Here is a 17,720-nt window from a genome sequence, read left to right as displayed (position 1 = left end):
TGATTTTGGGTTTTAAGTTTTTTTGGAATATATGTAGAGTCAAGCTTAAATTTTGTGGTTACGTTGACGACAATTTATTAAATGATATTCATTGTTTTCAAAAGGCGAACATCATTAATTGGAGCTTGTGTGTCACAGAACATAATTCGGAGATTATACTTCTTCTGTCTCAATTTATATGACATTTTTTATGTATTGAGAGTCAAATGATTTAAGTTTAATCAGAAATTTATGCATGGAATCTTCAATTTTTTTGAAATGAAATTTATATATTTGTAAACTACGTAAAAAGTACTATGAGTCACAATAAATGATAATTCAAAATGTTTAAAAGATCTACGAAAATTTATGGTCAAAGATAAACTTGTTTGACTCTTGAAATCCAAAAGGTGACGTATAAAATGAGACGAAGGGAGTATCACTTTTTTTTTTGCGCATTATTTCATGAATTTTCTGAAATAAATGATAGTCATTGTTTTCGAAAGTTAGATATCACTCTTTTATGTATTTTATGTTTCACTAAACAAGAATCATTGAATCTTGATTTTTCCGTATGTATTAGTAATATAAATTTTCTAAAATATGTGTGCTTGATAGGAATCAGTAAATTTTCTCAATTTTTCGAGCCCAAAGCAGGTAAACCTCTTATTCTGTCGATTTTCGTGTGCTATAGTCCACGATCTTTTTTGGTGATCCAGAATTTTGACATTTTTTCTTGCCCAAATTTTTCATGGACGTCTGTTAAAACATTAGCTATGGACCTAGTTGGCCTTGACGGCGAAAACAACTCATTTTCAAGGTCAAACAAGCCTCGAAGCAGGTATACCCCATTTTGCCAATTTTTGTGTACTATAGTCCAATGATTTTTGGGGATCAAGAATTCCGATACCTTTTTATCCCAAATTTTTTGTGGACGTCCATTAACACGTTGTCTATGGAGCCAGTTAGCCCTGACAGGCAAAACAAACCATTTTGAGGGTAAAACAAGCCCAAAGCAAGTAAACCCCTCATCTTGTTGATTTCGTAGGCGTGATATAGTCCACGATCTTTTTTGGTGATCCAGAATTTCTACATCTTTTTGTCTAAATTTTTTATAGACGTCCGTTAAGACATTATCTATGGAGTCAGTTGGCCTAGACAACAAAAGCGGACCATTTTGAAGGTAAAACGAGCCCACAACAGGTAAACCCCTCATCTTGCCAATTTTCGTGTGCTATAGTTCATGATCTTTTGGTGATCCAAAATTTCAGATGTCTTTTTTGTCAGATTTTTCATGGACGTCCATTAAGATGTTAGCTATAGATCCAATTGGTCTTGACAGCCACAATATCCCATTTTCAAGGTTAAACGAGCCCCGAAGCAGGTATACCTCTTTTTGTCGATTTTCGTATGCTATAATTCACGATCTTTTATGGTGATCCAAAATTCCGTCGTATTATAAACTCAATTTTTCTGTGGATGTCCGTTAAGACTTAGAAATGGATCCAGTTGACCTGATGTCCAAAACCCCCATTCTGAGTGTCAAACGAGCCCTGGAGTAGGTAAACCCCCCTTATTTTATCGATTTTCGTGTGCAATAGTCCAAAGATTTTTGGTGATCGAGAATTTCAACTTCTTTTTGGCCTAACTTTTTCGTGGACATCCGTTAAGACGTTAGTTATGGATCCAGTTGGCCCTACCGAACCATTTCCAAAGTCAAACGAGCCCTGAAACACGTATACCCCATTTTGCCAATTTTCGTGTACAATTGTTCATGGATTTTTGGTTATCCAAAATTCTGACGTCTTTTTTGCCTAAAATTTTTGTGCACATTCCTTAAGATGTTATCTATTGATGTAGTTGCCCCTGACGGCTAAAACGAACCATTTTGAAAGTCAAACGAGGCCTGGAGCAGGTAAACCCTTCATTTTGCCAATATTGGTGTGCTATAATCAACAATCTTTTTTTGGTAATCCAAAATCCAGAAGTCTATTTTGCCTAAATATTTTGTGGATTTACTTTAAGACATTAGCTATGGAGCCAGTTGGCCTTGACAACCAAACCAACCCATTTTAAAGGTAAACAAGCCCAATAGCAGGTACACCCCCCATTTAGTTGATTTTTATGTGCTATAATCCATGAATTTTTGATGATCCAGAATTTCGACGTCTTATTTGTCCAAAATTTTCGTGAATGTCCGTTAAAACGTTAGCTGTGGATCCAGTTTGCCTTGATGTTCAAAACGGTCAATCTTCAAGGTCAAACGAGCTCCAAAGAAGGTATATCCCATTTTGCTGATTTTCGTGTACTATAGTCCATGAACTTTGGTGATCCAGAATTTCGACATTTTTTTCCCAAAATTTTGGTAGACGTCTGTGAAGATATTAACTATGGAGCCAATTGGTCCAGACGTCCCAAACAGACCATTTTGAAGGTCAAACGAGCCAAGTGGTCCGAAATTTGACGTCTTTTTTGTCCAAACTTTTTGTGGATTTACGTTAAGACATTATATATGGAGAAATATGTCCCAGACTGCCAAAACAGAACATTTTTAAGGTAAAACAAGCACCCAAATTGGTAAAGTCCTCATTCTGTCAATTTTCGTGTGCCATAGTCTACGTTTATTTTTTGTGATTCAAAATTTTGACTTTTTTGTGTCAAAATTTTTTGTCGTCGTTCTTTAATACGTTAAGCTACGGATCCAGTTGTCTCTAACCGCTCAAACTGGCCATTTTAAAGGCCAAACGAGCTCCGAATTAGGTAAACCGCTTATTTTGCGTATTCTCGTGTGCTAGTTCACGATCTTTTTTGGTGATCCAAAATTTCAAATTTTTTTTGTCAAATTTTTTTGTGGACATCTGTTAAGACGTTAATTATAGAGCAAGTTGGCCCTGATGGACAAAATGATCCATTTTAAAGGTCAAACGAGCCCCGACATTGATAAACTCCCCATTTTGTAGATTTTCGTGTGCTACAGTCTATGAATTGTTGGTGATCCAGAATCTCCACGTATTTTTTGCCAAAATTTTTTGTCGAGTTCTGTAAGATGTTATTTATGGAGTCAGTTGACCTTGACGGCTAAACGGACCATTTTGAAGGTCAAACGAGCCCCGATCAGGTAAACCCCTCATTGTACTGATTTTCGTGTGCTATAATCCATAATCTTTTTATATGTTCCAGAATTTCAATGTTTTTTTGCCCAAATTTTTTGTTGACATCCGTTAAGACATTAGATATGGAAACAGTTGGTCCTGACAGCCAAAATGGCCTATTTTGAAGGTAGAACGAGCCTTGAAGCAGGTTAACCCCTAATTTTCTGATTTTCGTGTGCTATAGTCCATGAATTTTTGGTGATCCGGAATTCAAAGGTCTTTTTTGCATAAATTTTTTGTGGACATCCGTTAAAACGTTAGCCATTGCGTCAGTTGTCCCTGAAGGTCAATACAAACCATTTTTAGGTCAAACGAGTCCCGAAGCAGGTATACCCAATTTTGCTGATTTTGGTGTGTCATAGTCCATGAATTTTTAGACCGACGTCTTTTTGCCCAATTTTTTCATGGACGTTCATTAAGACATTATCTTTGGGTGTAGTTACACGTGATGGCCAAAACAGACCATTTTGAAGGTCAAACGAGTCCCAGGGTAGGTAAACCTTTCATTTTGCTGATTTTTGTGTGCTATTGCCCATGATCTTTTTTTGTGATCCAAAATTTTGACTTCTTTTTTGACCAAATTTTTCGTGGATGTGTGTTAAGATGTTATCTGTAAAGACAGTTGGACCTGACGATCGAAATCACCCATTTTGAAGGTCAAATGAGCCCTAAGTCGGTAAACCCCCTATTTTATCGATTTTCGTATGCTATAATTAATGGGTTTTTGGTGATCCGTAATTCTGATGTCCTTTTCGATAAAATTTTTTGTGGACATCTATTAAGACATTAGCTATGGAACTAGTTGGCCCTGAAAACCAAAACGGCCCATTTTCAAGGTCAAACGAACCTCGAAATAGGTATACCCTATTTTGCTGATTTTTGTGTACAATAATCCATGGATTTTTTATGATTTAGAATTCTGACGTATTTTTTGCACAAATTCTCGTGGGCGTACGCTAAGATGTTGTAAATTGTGTCAGTTGGCCCTAATGGCAAAAATGGACCATTTTGAAGGTCAAATGAGCCTTGGAGCAGGTAAACCCCTCATTTTACAGATTTTTGTGTGCTATATTGTCCACAATTTTTTTAGAGATCCAGAATTTAGATGTCATTTTTTCTGAAATATTTTGTGGATTCCCGTTCAGATGTTAGTTACGGATATAGTGTCCCCTGACGGTCAAAACGATCCATTTAGAAGGTCAAACAAGCCCCGAAGTAAGTAATCCCCCTATTTTGTTGATTTTCATGTGTTATATATAGTTCATGGATTTTTGGTGATCTGAAATACGACGTCTTTTTTCCCAAATTTTCTGTGGAGGTTCGTTTAGCCGTTAGCTATGGAGCCAGTTGACCTTAACAATCAAAACAACTCATTTTCAAGGTAAAACGAGCTCCGAAGTCAATATATCTCATTTTGCCGATTTTCGTGTACTATAGTCTATAGATTTTTGGTGATCAGAAATTATGACGTCTTTTTTGCCCAAACTTTTTAGGGACGTCCGTTAAGACGTTATCTATGAAGATAGTTGGCCCTGACGGCCAAAAAACCCATTTTCAAGGTTAAACAAGCCCCAAAGCAGGTATACCCCATTTTGCTGATTTTCATGTACTATAGTCCATGAAATTTGGTGTCCGAATTTCTGACATCTTTTTTGTCCAAATATTTCATGTACGTTTGTTAAGAGGTTATCTATGGAACCAATTGGACCTGACAGCCAAAACAGACCATTTTGAAGGTTAAATGATCCACGGAGCAGGTAAACCCCTAATTTTGTCGATTTTTGTGTGCTCTAGTTCACAATTTTTTTGTAATCCTGAATTCCGATGTTTTCTTTGCCCAAATTTTTTTTGGACGTTATTTATGAAGCCATTGACCCTCACGTCCAAAACAAACCATTTTGAAGGTCAAACGAGCCCTAAAGCAAATAAAATCTCCATTTTATCAATTTTCGTTTGGTATAGTTCATGAATTTTTTGTGATCAACGTCTTTTTGCCAAATTTTTCATGGATATCAGTTAATACATTAACTATGGAGTCATTTTTCCCTGATGGCCAAAATGACCTATTTGCAATGTCAGACGAGCCCTGAAGCAGGCATACCCATTTTACCGATTTTCTAGTACTATAATCTATGGATTTTTGGTGATCCAAAATTTCAACGTCTTTTTTCTCAAATTTTTTGTAGACGTCAGTTAAGACGTTATATATGGAGCTAGTTGGCCGTGACGGTAAAACAAACCATTTTGAAGGTCAAACAAACCTCGGAGTTGGTAAACCCCTCATTTTGCCGATATTTGTGTGTTATATTATACAATCTTTTTTGGTGATGCAGAATTTTCGACGTCTTTTTTTCCAATTTTTTTTGGACGTTCGTAAAGACGTTAGTTATGGATCTAGTTGGCTCTGACGGTCAAAACAACCCATTTTGAAGGTCAAACGAGCCTCAAAGAAGGTAAACCAACCCCCTATTTTGCTAATTTTCATCTGCTATAGTCTATGGATTTTTGGTGATATAGAATTCGATGTATGTTTTCCCCAAATTTTTCGTGGACATTCGTTAAGACGTTATCAATGGAGCTAGTTGAATCTGATGGCCAAAACGGTCCATTTGAAGGTCAAACGAGCCCCGAAGTAGGTAAACTCCTCATTTCACTAATTTTTGTGTACTATAGTCCATGATCTTTTTTTGGTGCTTCAGAATTTTGACTTCTTTTTTCCCAAATTTTTTGTGGACGTCCGTAGACTTTAGTTATGGAGAAAGTTTGCCCTGACGGCCCAAACGACCCATTTTCAAGGTTAAACAATTTCCGAAGCAGGTAAATCTCCCATTTTACCTATTTTGGTGTGCTATAGTCCATGGATTTTTAATAATCCAAAATTCCAGTTTTTTTTTGCCGATACTTTTATGAACCTCCGTCAAGACCTTAGCGATGGAGTCAGTTTATCCCCACAGGCCAACCGACTCATTTTCAAGATCAAATGAGCCTCTGAGCAAGTAAACCTCTATTTTTCCGATTTTGGATGTTGTAGTCTATGGATTTTTTGTGATCCGCCATTACAAATTTTCATTTGCCAAAAATTTTGATAGACGTATGATAAGACCTTAGAAATGGAATCATTTGGTCCCACTGGCAAACCCACCCATTTTCAAGGTCAAACGAGTCTCAGAGCTAGTAAATTCCAGTTTGCTGATTTTCATGTGCTATAGTCTATGGATTTTTGGTGATCCAGAATTACGGATTTTTCGTGCCGAAATTTTTTATGGACCTTTATTAAGACCTTAGCATTGGATCCACTTGACCCCCACGACAAACCAACCCATTGTCAAGGTAAAACGAGTTTAGAGATGGTAAATCCCCATTTTCTCAATTTTTGTGTGCTATAGTCTATGGAATTTTGGTGATCCGAAATTCCAAACTTGTTTCGCCAAAATTTTTAATGGACGTCCGTTAAGACCTTAGTAATGTAGTTAGTTGGTCCATATGGGAAAACCAACCCATTTTCAAGGTCAAACTAGCCAGATAACGTAAACTTTATTTTGTCGATTTTCATGTGCTATACTCCATGAATTTTTGGTGATGTAGACTTTCTTATTTTTTTGGGAAAAAAAATCGTGGACGTATGGTATGACCTTAGAAATAAGTCAGGGTGTCCCCACGGGCCAACCGTCCCATTTTGATGGGCAAACAAGCCCCACAGCACGTAAACCCATATTTTGGCGATTTTCATGTGCATAGTCCATGAATTTTTGATAATTCGATATTTCGATTGTTTTTGGCCGAAATTTTTCATGGACGTCTTTTAAGACCTCAGCAATGGAGTCAATTGGTCCTAGCGGTTTTAACGGTCCATTTTCAAGGTCAAATGAGCCTAGAGCAGGTTAACCCCGATTTTGACGATTTTCGTGTGCTATAGTCCATGAATTTTAGTGATTCGGAATTCTGAATTTTTTTTGTGAAAATTTTCATGGACGTCCGTTAAGACCTTAGCAATGGATCCATTTGGTCCCCACAGGCAAACTGACCCATTTTCAAGGTCAAATGAGTCCAAGGTTAGGTAAGTGTTCTTTAGTCCACGAATTTTTGTTGATCCAGAATTTCAAATTTTTTTGTCGAAATTTTTCGTGGACGTCAGTTAAGACCTTTGCAATGGAGTCAGTTGGTTCCCACAAACAAACAAACCCATTTTCAAAGTCAAACGAGCCCAGAGCAAGTAAACCCCCATTTTGTTGATTTTTGTGGGCTATGAATTTTTGGTGATATGGAATTACAGTTTGTTTTTGCTTAAATTTTTCATGGATGTCCGTTAAGACCCTAGCAATGGACATTCTTTATAAGTTTTACTACGTTTAGGTTTGTCATGCATATCATGTGCTCCTATTATGTCCGTTTATGACCATGTTTTCATCTTTGTGCATATCCCTTATACTTAGTATGTTCCATATACTAATGTATACTTGTGCCTACATTGTTTAATAATGTAATGTGTGGCGCTTTTTCTCCTTCCCTTCGAGCTAGTTGCCCTTGGAGAATTTGAAGACTTGGTGAGTCCTCATACTTCGAGGACAACGCCACATTTATTGCTATCCTTATGTTTTCATTTTCAGATCGTGTATGTGGTGTACGGGCTACGTCTCAACCACTCTTTTGATGTAATAGAGGGCTTGTCAAGACGTTGATGTACTTCCACTTATATGTCTTCATGGTTTTCACTTTTCTCTATGATGTTGTATATATGTATGTCAAGTGGCTTGTGCATAACCTTTCGGGGTCTTATATGTTATGTCACGTCTAGGATGTAATTTGAGTTATGACAATTATATGTAATCCCACCATTTTAAGACGTATTTTTGTTTACGAGCCAACTTTTAGGAATTAAGCAACTTTTTTTTGTTTTTTGTGTGTATTAGCTTATGGATCTAGCGTCTTGGAGCATCAATACAAAATTCCAAAAAAACTTTATAAGGACCTCTGTAATGAGTTAAAGAAAATGTCTTGAACTACTGTTTTATTCCTCCGATGTCTTGAACCGCAGAAAATGTCTTCCATGTAAGTGTGACACAGTCAAACAAAATGTCTAGAGATTCGAGTTCAAAGTGAGGATTTCCCTAGAAATTAAAGTTCATCATCTATGAAGTCTACAGCTAAATTCCAGTAATGAAGAACCCCAGCATCAGCAAAGACCTTACGAGCAGCAGCCTCAGTCCTGCACTCGTGAACCAAAAACCTACGAAAGCTCGATTTAGCAACAGTCCCTTGCCAGACTAACACACACTTGTTGAGAGGCTTATCTTCATCTTCGTCATCGTCTTCTTTCTTAACAGCAGCAGCCCAATCTATTCGCCTAAGCATTAGTTTCCCATATCGCTTGATAGACTTTTTACCACCTTCAACTACCACCACATTTATATCTCCCAAGATAACCGCACACCCGGTCATGTGATTCTCCCGTGCATTGACATCGACCTTGAAGCAATATTGAGGGTGTGAAAGGTCATTGATCCTGTATACTGAAACTACTGTCTCTGGCGCAATAGTTGGGTCGTCAAAGAGTTTCTTTTCTTTCTTCTCACGAAGCTCATCAGGAGTGAGCTTCCGAGAAAGATTTCTGTCTATATGAGCCTGCTCTCGCTCAGCAGCAGCACTTCTAATCTCCTTTTCAAGCTTTGTGGGATCCTGAGTGGCTTCTGATCCAAGGACTCTCATAAGATTGCTCATTTTAATTTTTGGTTTTGGTGGTTCTAACAGGCCCTGACGTATCATTTCCTGCTTTTCTCTCTCCTGATCCATACGGCGCCGGGTGCGCATTTTCTTCTGTTCCTTCTTGGTCAGCTTCAATGGCTGTGGAGGAGGTGGAGCAGGTTCAGCAGGAGGCTCAATAGGACGGGGGTGTTCCACATAAATGGTGATCCTCTCCATCTTCAATGTATCATCAGTTAAGTTACCGTCGACCATAACACCATAAGCACCAGATCGTAACAGAGGAGCTTCCCTGGCATATCAGATGAAGAAACAAGAAATACTTGGTGTCTAGTCAAAGTCATCATTTTTCGGAATTAAGAAGATTAAAACAAGGTAAGCATAGCTATAAAGGAAATTTGGAGATCACACCATGGGGCATGGGATCATCCACATATCATGTAAATTGAATAAAATATGGAAAAGTTAAGTCCTTCCAATCACATTATAATAATTGCACAATACCAGTTGTGTGGACCGCTGATAGTAGCAGATGTCAATTTTATAGGATTCTTCTTAAACGAGGGTTATGTTAAAAAGGGAGAGAAATTCACATCACACGAACACATCCAGAGTGTGTGAAGTGTGGCAGATAGGATAGTGCCAAGATAAGAGACCATAACCACATCAAGGAGAGAAGTCACGTTATAAGTGATGTACACAGACTAGAAGCACCCAGGACACAGATCCATCAAAACAATTATCAGTCCAATGATTAGACACAAGACCAGTAGTGTTCAAGATCCACTTCCATCTGTGGAACTCACTAAAAACACAACGCATAGTGGCTTCAACATCGAGTGAGGAGACAGATGAAGGGTCCACCGGAGGGGGAAACACATGATAGACCAAAAAAAGTAACAAGAAGGGAGATTGTAACAACTTACCACCACTCAACATCAGGGATTGGTTCCTTTGATTTTTCTTTGGTGATAATCCTCTCTGACACCTCAATAAGATTTGGATTTATGTCAGGCTCTGCTTTTGCCTTTGCCAATTGCTCTTGCTTTGTCCTCAGCTCCTTCGTTCGTAATTCACCAAATTGGCTCTTGAAAAATCAAAAATTTCATAGTTAATAAGACCAAATTAAGAGTAATAAGAAGAATAAAGAGAGAATCACAAAAGAATGAGAAAATACAACGAGAACAAATCATGGAGTACCTTTAACTTGATTATTTCTGCATCTCGGGACCATTTACCTTCCTCCACAAATTGAAATGACATCTTCTTGGGCCTCAATATTTTGTTCTTGTCAATGCCCATCCTCGGATCAAAATGAGGATTTTTATCAGGATCAATGTCAAGTTCAGGTTTGAGAAGTTGGAAGTTCTCTTTGTTCTGCTTATTGATGTTTACCTGCACAACAACCCAAAGTCAGCACCACAAGAAATTTGAATAAATATAGAAATACTAAAAAAGATGGCCTGAACATGTATGGGCCATACCTTAAGGGTGCTAGATGGCTTAGGCACATTGACCACATTTCCCTGCTCATCAATTTCCCTGCCAAATGCATCCAAACGAAGAACAGGGGCTTTAGCAAGTTTTGGCTGAATTGTAACCTCTGGAGGCATTTGCCCAGGAAACATGTTAATGAGGGAGGGACATTCCGGGTCCTGCCGGAATTCAATCTTAGCAGAAAACTCCTGCGCACGCTTTATCGCTTCATAGCTCTGTGCTGTGAGGCCCACAACATGAGGCAAGCTACTCGGTAGCATATTTGCAGATACCGTGGTAGCTATAGTTGATGTGCTACGTGCTGAACCTGGAGTGGGTAATATCTCTGCATTTGAAGATGCAACTGGTGGTGGCAATATTGCCACATTGGTTGAATGGGCTTTAAGGCTCTCCCTGGAACCCATTTGTGAACTTCCATCTCTCGTAGAGTTGGCACCCTTGTTTAACTACAGAAATTAAAAGAGGACATAAATAACAGTTTAAGATCTTTGACAAAACAAAGGAGGCTTCCCTTAAACCTAGGAGGGAAAAGGAAAAAAAAAGAAGAAGAAGCTCTTCTATCTAAGGCCCTTCTGCGTACTTTTAATCTAAGTTGCTCGGGCTCTTCAAAAATGATGTCGGGTGAGGCAACATATTTGGAGAGTCCGAGCAACTTAGGTTTAATCATGTAGTGCTTCTCATTTCCCACTAAAGAACAAGATAGGAATAGGGAGCCAAGGTAAAAGGAGAACAGAGTTACAAACTGTAGAAATATGCTGTGTGTTTAGATGCAAAACTTACCAAAGGAATCCTCTTAAGCTTTTCTTTCAGCACTTTATGCCTTTGTTTGAGCTCGTATGCATTTCCTTTAGCATCAATGGATAAGATTGCACTCTTGCCAGTGTCATGAGCTGCCCCATCTGTACTAGATTTCCCAAGAACCTTATGAAATTTGTTAATATTAACTCCCTTATTTTCAGTTGTGGTAGAAATTGAAGATACCTTGGTAGCAGGAGAATCACTAAGAGTCAAAGGTTTATCAGGGGAAGTCCTTGATGCTGCACTGAATGATCCCATTGCTACACTCTGAAAATAAGAAAGTCAAATACATAAATCAGGACAAACATCCTGATGAAAGGAACAATAGTATATACAATAACATGCAACTGAGAAACAAGACGTGCCAGACTAGTCGAGTTAAGCTCTATAAAATAAAAAAGAAACCAGATTACAGACTTCTTAAGACATCATAAGGGAGGCCACAACCCTTGTGTGCAATTTCAACAACAACTAGGAAATGTAATTCATAAAGACAATGCAGAAGTATGCAGCATCGTATCCCAGTAATAAAGGTGCATGACAATAAGAACTAAGCAAGACATATACAAACATAGGTAAAATTAACACAACAATGTAAATGTGATATACAACTTGGAAGAACAATATTGAAACAAAAAAACTCACAGTATCAATGGTATCAACATCCTGTCCATCGTCATAGGGCTCCGGTTTCGGTTCTTCCTTCACAGTTCTCATTTCACATCCTTTTCCCTTCTTTTCTTCATCGATTTCCACATCTTCCTTATCCATCAACTTCACATCGCCAACTCTCAGGTTATCCTTCTTAACCTCCGAATCCCTAGCTCTCTTCTCATCGACATTCCTCTTATCCACATTCTCTCCTCTATCTTTCCTCTTACGCGAATTCCTTCTCTCCATTGAACCCTCTCTGTTAACTTCCAACTCAAACGATTTCTCCCGTCTATCGCGATCACGTGATTTCTCACGCCTTTCACGATCATAAGCTCTATCTCTGCTTCCTTCACTCTCACAATCTCGTCGCCGATCATCGGATTGATGTTGATTCTCATCCTCGCGATCGTGACCTACATCTCTGTTTCCTTCACGCTCAATCGATCTCTCTTGACGTCGCCGATCATCGGACCGGTTTCGGTTCTCCTCGTCACGGTGGCGATTACGGCGGTGATCGTCGTCGTCGCCGTCCCTGGATCCTCTTTCTCTCTTACTCGATTTTTCTCTCTCCATTATCAATTTTTTTTTCTTTCAAATTCGTACTGATTTATGGATTTGAGATTTGGCGCTCTAATGGGTCGGGTTTTAAGTACTTATATATTTTTAAATAAATAAATAAATAAATATATACTACTATGAAATTAATAAATTTTGTCTAATAAAAATTAACTAAAATGAAGGCTATGACAAAGGGAATTCAATAGTATATTTGTTATATTTTATTCACGTAATAAATTTCTAATTTTGAATACGAAAAAAAGGGTGTTGATCGTTACGTTGATTGAGAAAACGACACGTGATCGCCATGTTTCGACAAGAAAACGACATGTGGTCACTAAGTTCTGAATGAGTAAATGTCACTAAAGTGAGTGACGATGCCATACGTAGAAAGGAAGATACTCATAGAATGATATAGGCAAATAAAGCTTTTGCATATTTTTATTAATTCATGAACAAAATTTATACATATGTATCGAAAAAGAAGAGAAAAGGAAAGAATTGGAATTGATAGGAAAAGGGTCTGATATAATCCTCAACTTTGTCATTTAGAGCTGATATATCCCTCGTTATAAAAGTGGCTCATATATACCCCTACTTGTAAACAAATGGCTCACATATACCCTTTTCCTCTAACGGAAATGAAAAAAATAATAATTTTAATCTAAATTTTTATTATTTTTTTCTAAAAAATATAATCCCATATGAGTAAATTTAATCCTTGTCAAACATAATTTTTTTCACTTTTTTTTTGTTTTAATGACTAATTTATAAATATTATTTTGATAATCAAATTTATTTATGTTTCACTAATATTCTAGTAAAACTTAGTATAGATGACCAAATTTTTTCTTCGAATACGAAATTAAATTAAAATACACACAAAAAAAAATAGTTTAAATTTTTTTCTTTAAACTAAGGAATGAAAGAAAAAACAAAATAAGAATAAGAAACTCAAATAATTATAATAAAAGAAGTCAAAAAATAATTTATGTATGAAAAAAATTAAAATATACCTTGAACTTTGATAAAAGAATCATATGTACCCCTAAATAATTTTTTGAAAAAAATTAGAAGTAACAAATATAAATTTAAACTAATTTTTTAATTTCCGTTAAATGAAGGGTATATGTGAGCCATTTTGTAACGGCAGGGGTATATGTGAGCCGTTTGTATAACGGTAAGGGCATATATGAGCCATTTTTATAACGAGGGGTATATCAGCTTTAAATGACAAAGTTAAGGGGTATATAAGACCCTTTTCCCGGAATTGATTAATAGATTTCTCGAAACAAACGAAAAAGGAAAAGAAAGATAGACCTCGAAATGAAATACGATTTAATTATATTCATGGAGATCCCATGACTATTCCAAGAATGAAAAGTTCATTTGAGTTATAGCAAGAACTATTTTTTAACTTTAGAAGCCAAAATGATTTAACAAAGGTTCATCTCATATTTGCATAATCTTGGAGACTTTATGAAAGTATAGTAAAAGAACATCAAATTTGCTTTGATATATGTTTACCTGAGTCTAGGGTCTTTCGGAAACAGTCTCTCTATCTCAACGAGGTAGTGGAAAAGGTATGAGTACACTCTAGCCTCTCTAATGAAAAATTTATGTACGTATAGTATAACCGCGGCTTCAAATCAATTGAAGCAACACAAGTATCTGTTATATATAACATAGAAATCTAAAGAAAAGAGAATACAAATATACATTACATAAGCAGAGTTCATTAGATGTACCTGCATTTTATCCTAACATATATCACATGAGTCTTTGTTTTCAGATTTTACCATTTGGCAAAAAACTTTGCTCATTGAAACACCAGCAAGATCAGCCATACTTCCCATGCTGTATTCTGTACTTAAGACACTACTATCATCCAACTGATTATCCGATAACTCGTTCTCTCGTGTTGTTTTTTGAAGTTTCAATGCATATTCCAAGTTCCACAAAACTTCTCCCATAGTCGGACGGTCTGCACCATATTCAGCCAAGCATTTCTCAGCAGTCTCTACAAACTTCATCTGGGATTCTGGTGTAATCTCGTGTGCAATCCTAGGATCAACGATTGCCTCTGATTCTCCTGTCCTTAAACATTTCATCACATATTCAACCAAGTTTACCGATTCTCTAGGAAGAGAGGGATCGATAACGGGCCTTCCACAGAGGACTTCAAACATTACAACACCAAAGGAATAGACATCAGATTTATCGGTTAGTTGTTGCCTTGTCAAATACTCTGGATCAAGATATCCAAAACTTCCTTTCACTGCAGTACTAACATGTGTTTGATCAATTTCTGGACCAATTTTCGATAGTCCAAAATCAGAAACTTTAGCCCGGAGATTTTCATCTAAAAGTATATTCGAGGATTTGACATCTCGGTGGATGATTGCCTTATGAGAACCGGTATGAAGATAGTGAAGTCCCTTTGCTGATCCTATGCAAATTTCAAGCCTTTGTGTCCAATTCAAATTCGGAAGGTCTGAACCATACAGATGATCCTTAAGAGTTCCATTCTCCATGTACTCGTAAATGATTATCATCTCATTCTTTTCATTACAGTAACCGATCAGTGAGACCAAATGGCGATGTCTAAACTGAGACAGCATTTCGACTTCAGTCATGAACTCGGCAAGACCTTGTTGTGATTGATGAAATCCTCTCTTTACTGCCACCTTTGTGTTATCCTTCAAAATTCCCTTGTAAACTTTTCCAAAACCACCAAAGCCTATGATCATGCTTTCACTGAAGTGATCGGTTGCTTCCTGGACTGCTACAAGAGGGAACAGGTACCCCATATTCGACTTGGAAACGATAGATGCTTCTTTGGCTCCAACTGCTGTATGATTTTCCTCTGTTGAGTCATCAGCAGCTGTCCGTATTCTACTTCTGCAAAAGAGAATAGACACCACAACCAAAACGATGCAAATGATCGATCCTCCAATAGTTGATCCAATGATCAACCATGTTTTAGTCTTCTTTGAAGTAGGCACCGAGGACTGAATCTCAGCGTCTGAGGCATCAAGACTTCCCTTGACATTGCTTATTTTCATGATCTCGAGACCATTCAGGAGGCCGTCCGGATATGCATTATCTACACCTGCTGGACCAATGCTAATGCCAATGCTGTGAGTGTTCTTTAACCTTGTAACAACATCCATGTAATACGGAGAACCAAGGACATTTGATGTCTTCTTTTTAAGATCAAGGTCCCTCGAAGCTAATTGGGAATTGATGTAAACATTGAACAATAGTTCATGGTCGCCACCTACTTTGTTTGGATCATTGTGGCCAGTTACTATGTCGCAAAAGTGGAACCTGATGAAATAGTCGAAGCCAGGATCAACATCAAACAACCACGTGATGTTTACAGAAACACCGGGATCATCCACTTGCAACCTCGTAGCAGTCCCATACACTGATGGAGGGGCGATATTCCTAGAAGGCCCTCCTCGTGTGTAATTCACAGCTTGTATCCTCGATACAAACTGAAAAAGATTCCTACTTGTTAAGTATCTTTCATCAGATTCCCAAGATCGCCACGAGGTATCATTTCGAGGCAACACTGCAACATTTCCCATATTCACCCTCACAACTGTTTCTAAAGCTAGTTCTCTCAAACTTTCAGTTCCAATACCAACAGGAATGAGCTCATCAGGAAGTGAAATGATTTCCAACGCGTTTACAAACGCAAACGAGTTAGAAAAAGGCGTAAATTTAAGAACAAGACTAGTACTAGTAATGTTCAAAGTGTATTCTTTTACTAAAGGACCACTCAATGATTCAAAGCTCTTGATCAAAGTGAAGTTCTGAACAGAAACAGAGAACTTAGCAGTACTTAGATTGAAATTTCCATACGAAAACGGATAGAAATACAGGCGAATCCAATGGCGCCCTTGTTTCTTGATCGAAAACTTGATTTTCGATTTCTCATTAAGAATTCTAGCAGTTTGATAAAGATTTGAACTATAACTAGATGGAATAGACTCTAGAGTTGTATTAACAAATACCCTTTGAGTGGAATTCAAGTTATCAGCCAAGAAAACTCTATCACCTATAGTAATATTTTCAAATGAACCACAGTTTATGAGATAGTTATCAACAGGATCAAACTCTAAGGCACATATCATCAAACACAACACAGACAATACCAAAACAAACAAATGAAGTACTGCAAAATCCATAATACTAAAAAAAAAGACTCAATTTTTAAGTCATTGTTCAAAATATGAAATCTTGAACTTTAAAATTTGATTTCACTAGAACCCCAAAACACCAAATGGACTAAACTTTCAAAAAAAATTGGAAAAAAATAAATTGGAATCTTGAAATGAACTTTATATGTGATATCAATAACCCCCAACACCACCAAATGGACTAAATTTTCAAGAAAAGTGAAGAAAAAACAAAAAAGTTGTCAACTTTGTGTAATTATGTTGCACTTATTATTCAAGAATTGGAAGTCTAATTTTAAGAAATGGAGAGAAAAAATATATTTCTATGTTCAATTTGGTGTATGAGAAAAATTGATGAAAAACACAAACTACACAAGCAAGATTATGTTTTTAAGAATAAGGAAATTGCAATTTTAGTCCCTCAAATATCAACAAATTAAGATTTTAATCCTTGAAATTTCTAGTTAAGCACATTTAACCTTTAGTTTAGTCGCTTAGATCGTTTATCTTCTTAATTTAATGAATCACTTAGCGATTATCTATGCGTTGTGCTTAGTTCTAATCGATATGTTATTTGTTGAGTTGAAGGTCTGTAAAAAAAGAAAAAAAACAGTTCTTCTATATCTTAAAATAGGAGTAAAATTTGTGTACAATCTATCATTTTCAAACTTCACTTGTGAGATTACACTAAGCATTTTATTGTCCTCGTTTATATTTCCATTTTTTTTTAGGTTAATATAGTTCAAAAGTTAGTCTATGTATCACATATTTCTCATACAAAAGGACCAAAAAACACATATGTTCAGCTAGATATTTTAATGATTAAAATTAAAATGTATTAATAATTAAAGGACTAAGAATGCAATTACCTTAAGAAAAAGTCAAAAAAGTGAAAGCAAAAAAAAATAAATTATTTTGATATTTGTTAAAAGTGGCACATAGTGTTTGAAGAATTCCTAAGGAAGAATTTAAAAGGAACTTTAAAATAATAAAATAAACTTAAGAGTCAAAGGCAAAATTGGTGCATAGAATTATGAACAAAGCTACAAAGAAAAATAAAGAGGATAACAGCTATTAGGATAAGGCCTCTCATGTTACATGTGAGACTTTGAAAATGATAGTACATTATCGAAAAATATAGCGGTGAAATCAGAAATTTTAATAATTATAATTTATGATTTAAAATAATAATTGA

At 36.6% G+C, this 17,720-nt stretch overlaps 2 protein-coding genes across 4 annotated transcripts; both read right to left on the bottom strand.

Annotated features, from left to right (window-relative positions):
• Positions 1-8,122: 8,122 nt before the first annotated feature.
• LOC101255099 (protein RDM16) lies at positions 8,123-12,403 on the bottom strand. Of its 3 annotated transcripts, none has more exons than XM_069297585.1 (7): positions 11,772-12,403; positions 11,310-11,393; positions 11,109-11,232; positions 10,316-10,774; positions 10,032-10,226; positions 9,758-9,918; positions 8,123-9,123 (listed from the first exon to the last, which is right to left on the bottom strand). In XM_069297585.1, the coding sequence occupies exons 4-7, from the start codon at positions 10,730-10,732 to the stop codon at positions 8,247-8,249; spliced, it is 1,650 nt and encodes a 549-aa protein (XP_069153686.1). In that variant the 5' UTR covers positions 10,733-10,774; positions 11,109-11,232; positions 11,310-11,393; positions 11,772-12,403; the 3' UTR covers positions 8,123-8,246. The 3 variants fall into 3 exon arrangements, with proteins under 3 accessions (XP_069153686.1, XP_019069414.1, XP_010321364.1); XM_019213869.3 differs by having other exon boundaries at positions 11,109-11,227; positions 11,772-12,026; XM_010323062.4 differs by having other exon boundaries at positions 11,109-11,393; positions 11,772-12,353.
• A 1,563-nt stretch (positions 12,404-13,966) lies between these two features.
• On the bottom strand, positions 13,967-16,534 carry LOC101255400 (receptor-like protein kinase HERK 1). Its single transcript, XM_004239714.4, has one exon. The coding sequence runs from the start codon at positions 16,532-16,534 to the stop codon at positions 14,099-14,101; it is 2,436 nt and encodes an 811-aa protein (XP_004239762.1). The 3' UTR covers positions 13,967-14,098.
• Between the last annotated feature and the right edge of the window lie 1,186 nt (positions 16,535-17,720).

This window comes from Solanum lycopersicum, chromosome 5, assembly GCF_036512215.1.
Source record: "Solanum lycopersicum chromosome 5, SLM_r2.1".
Lineage (NCBI taxonomy): Eukaryota > Viridiplantae > Streptophyta > Magnoliopsida > Solanales > Solanaceae > Solanum > Solanum lycopersicum.
The sequence above is the reverse complement of the archived record's forward strand: the minus strand, read 5'-3'. Positions and strand labels throughout refer to the sequence as shown.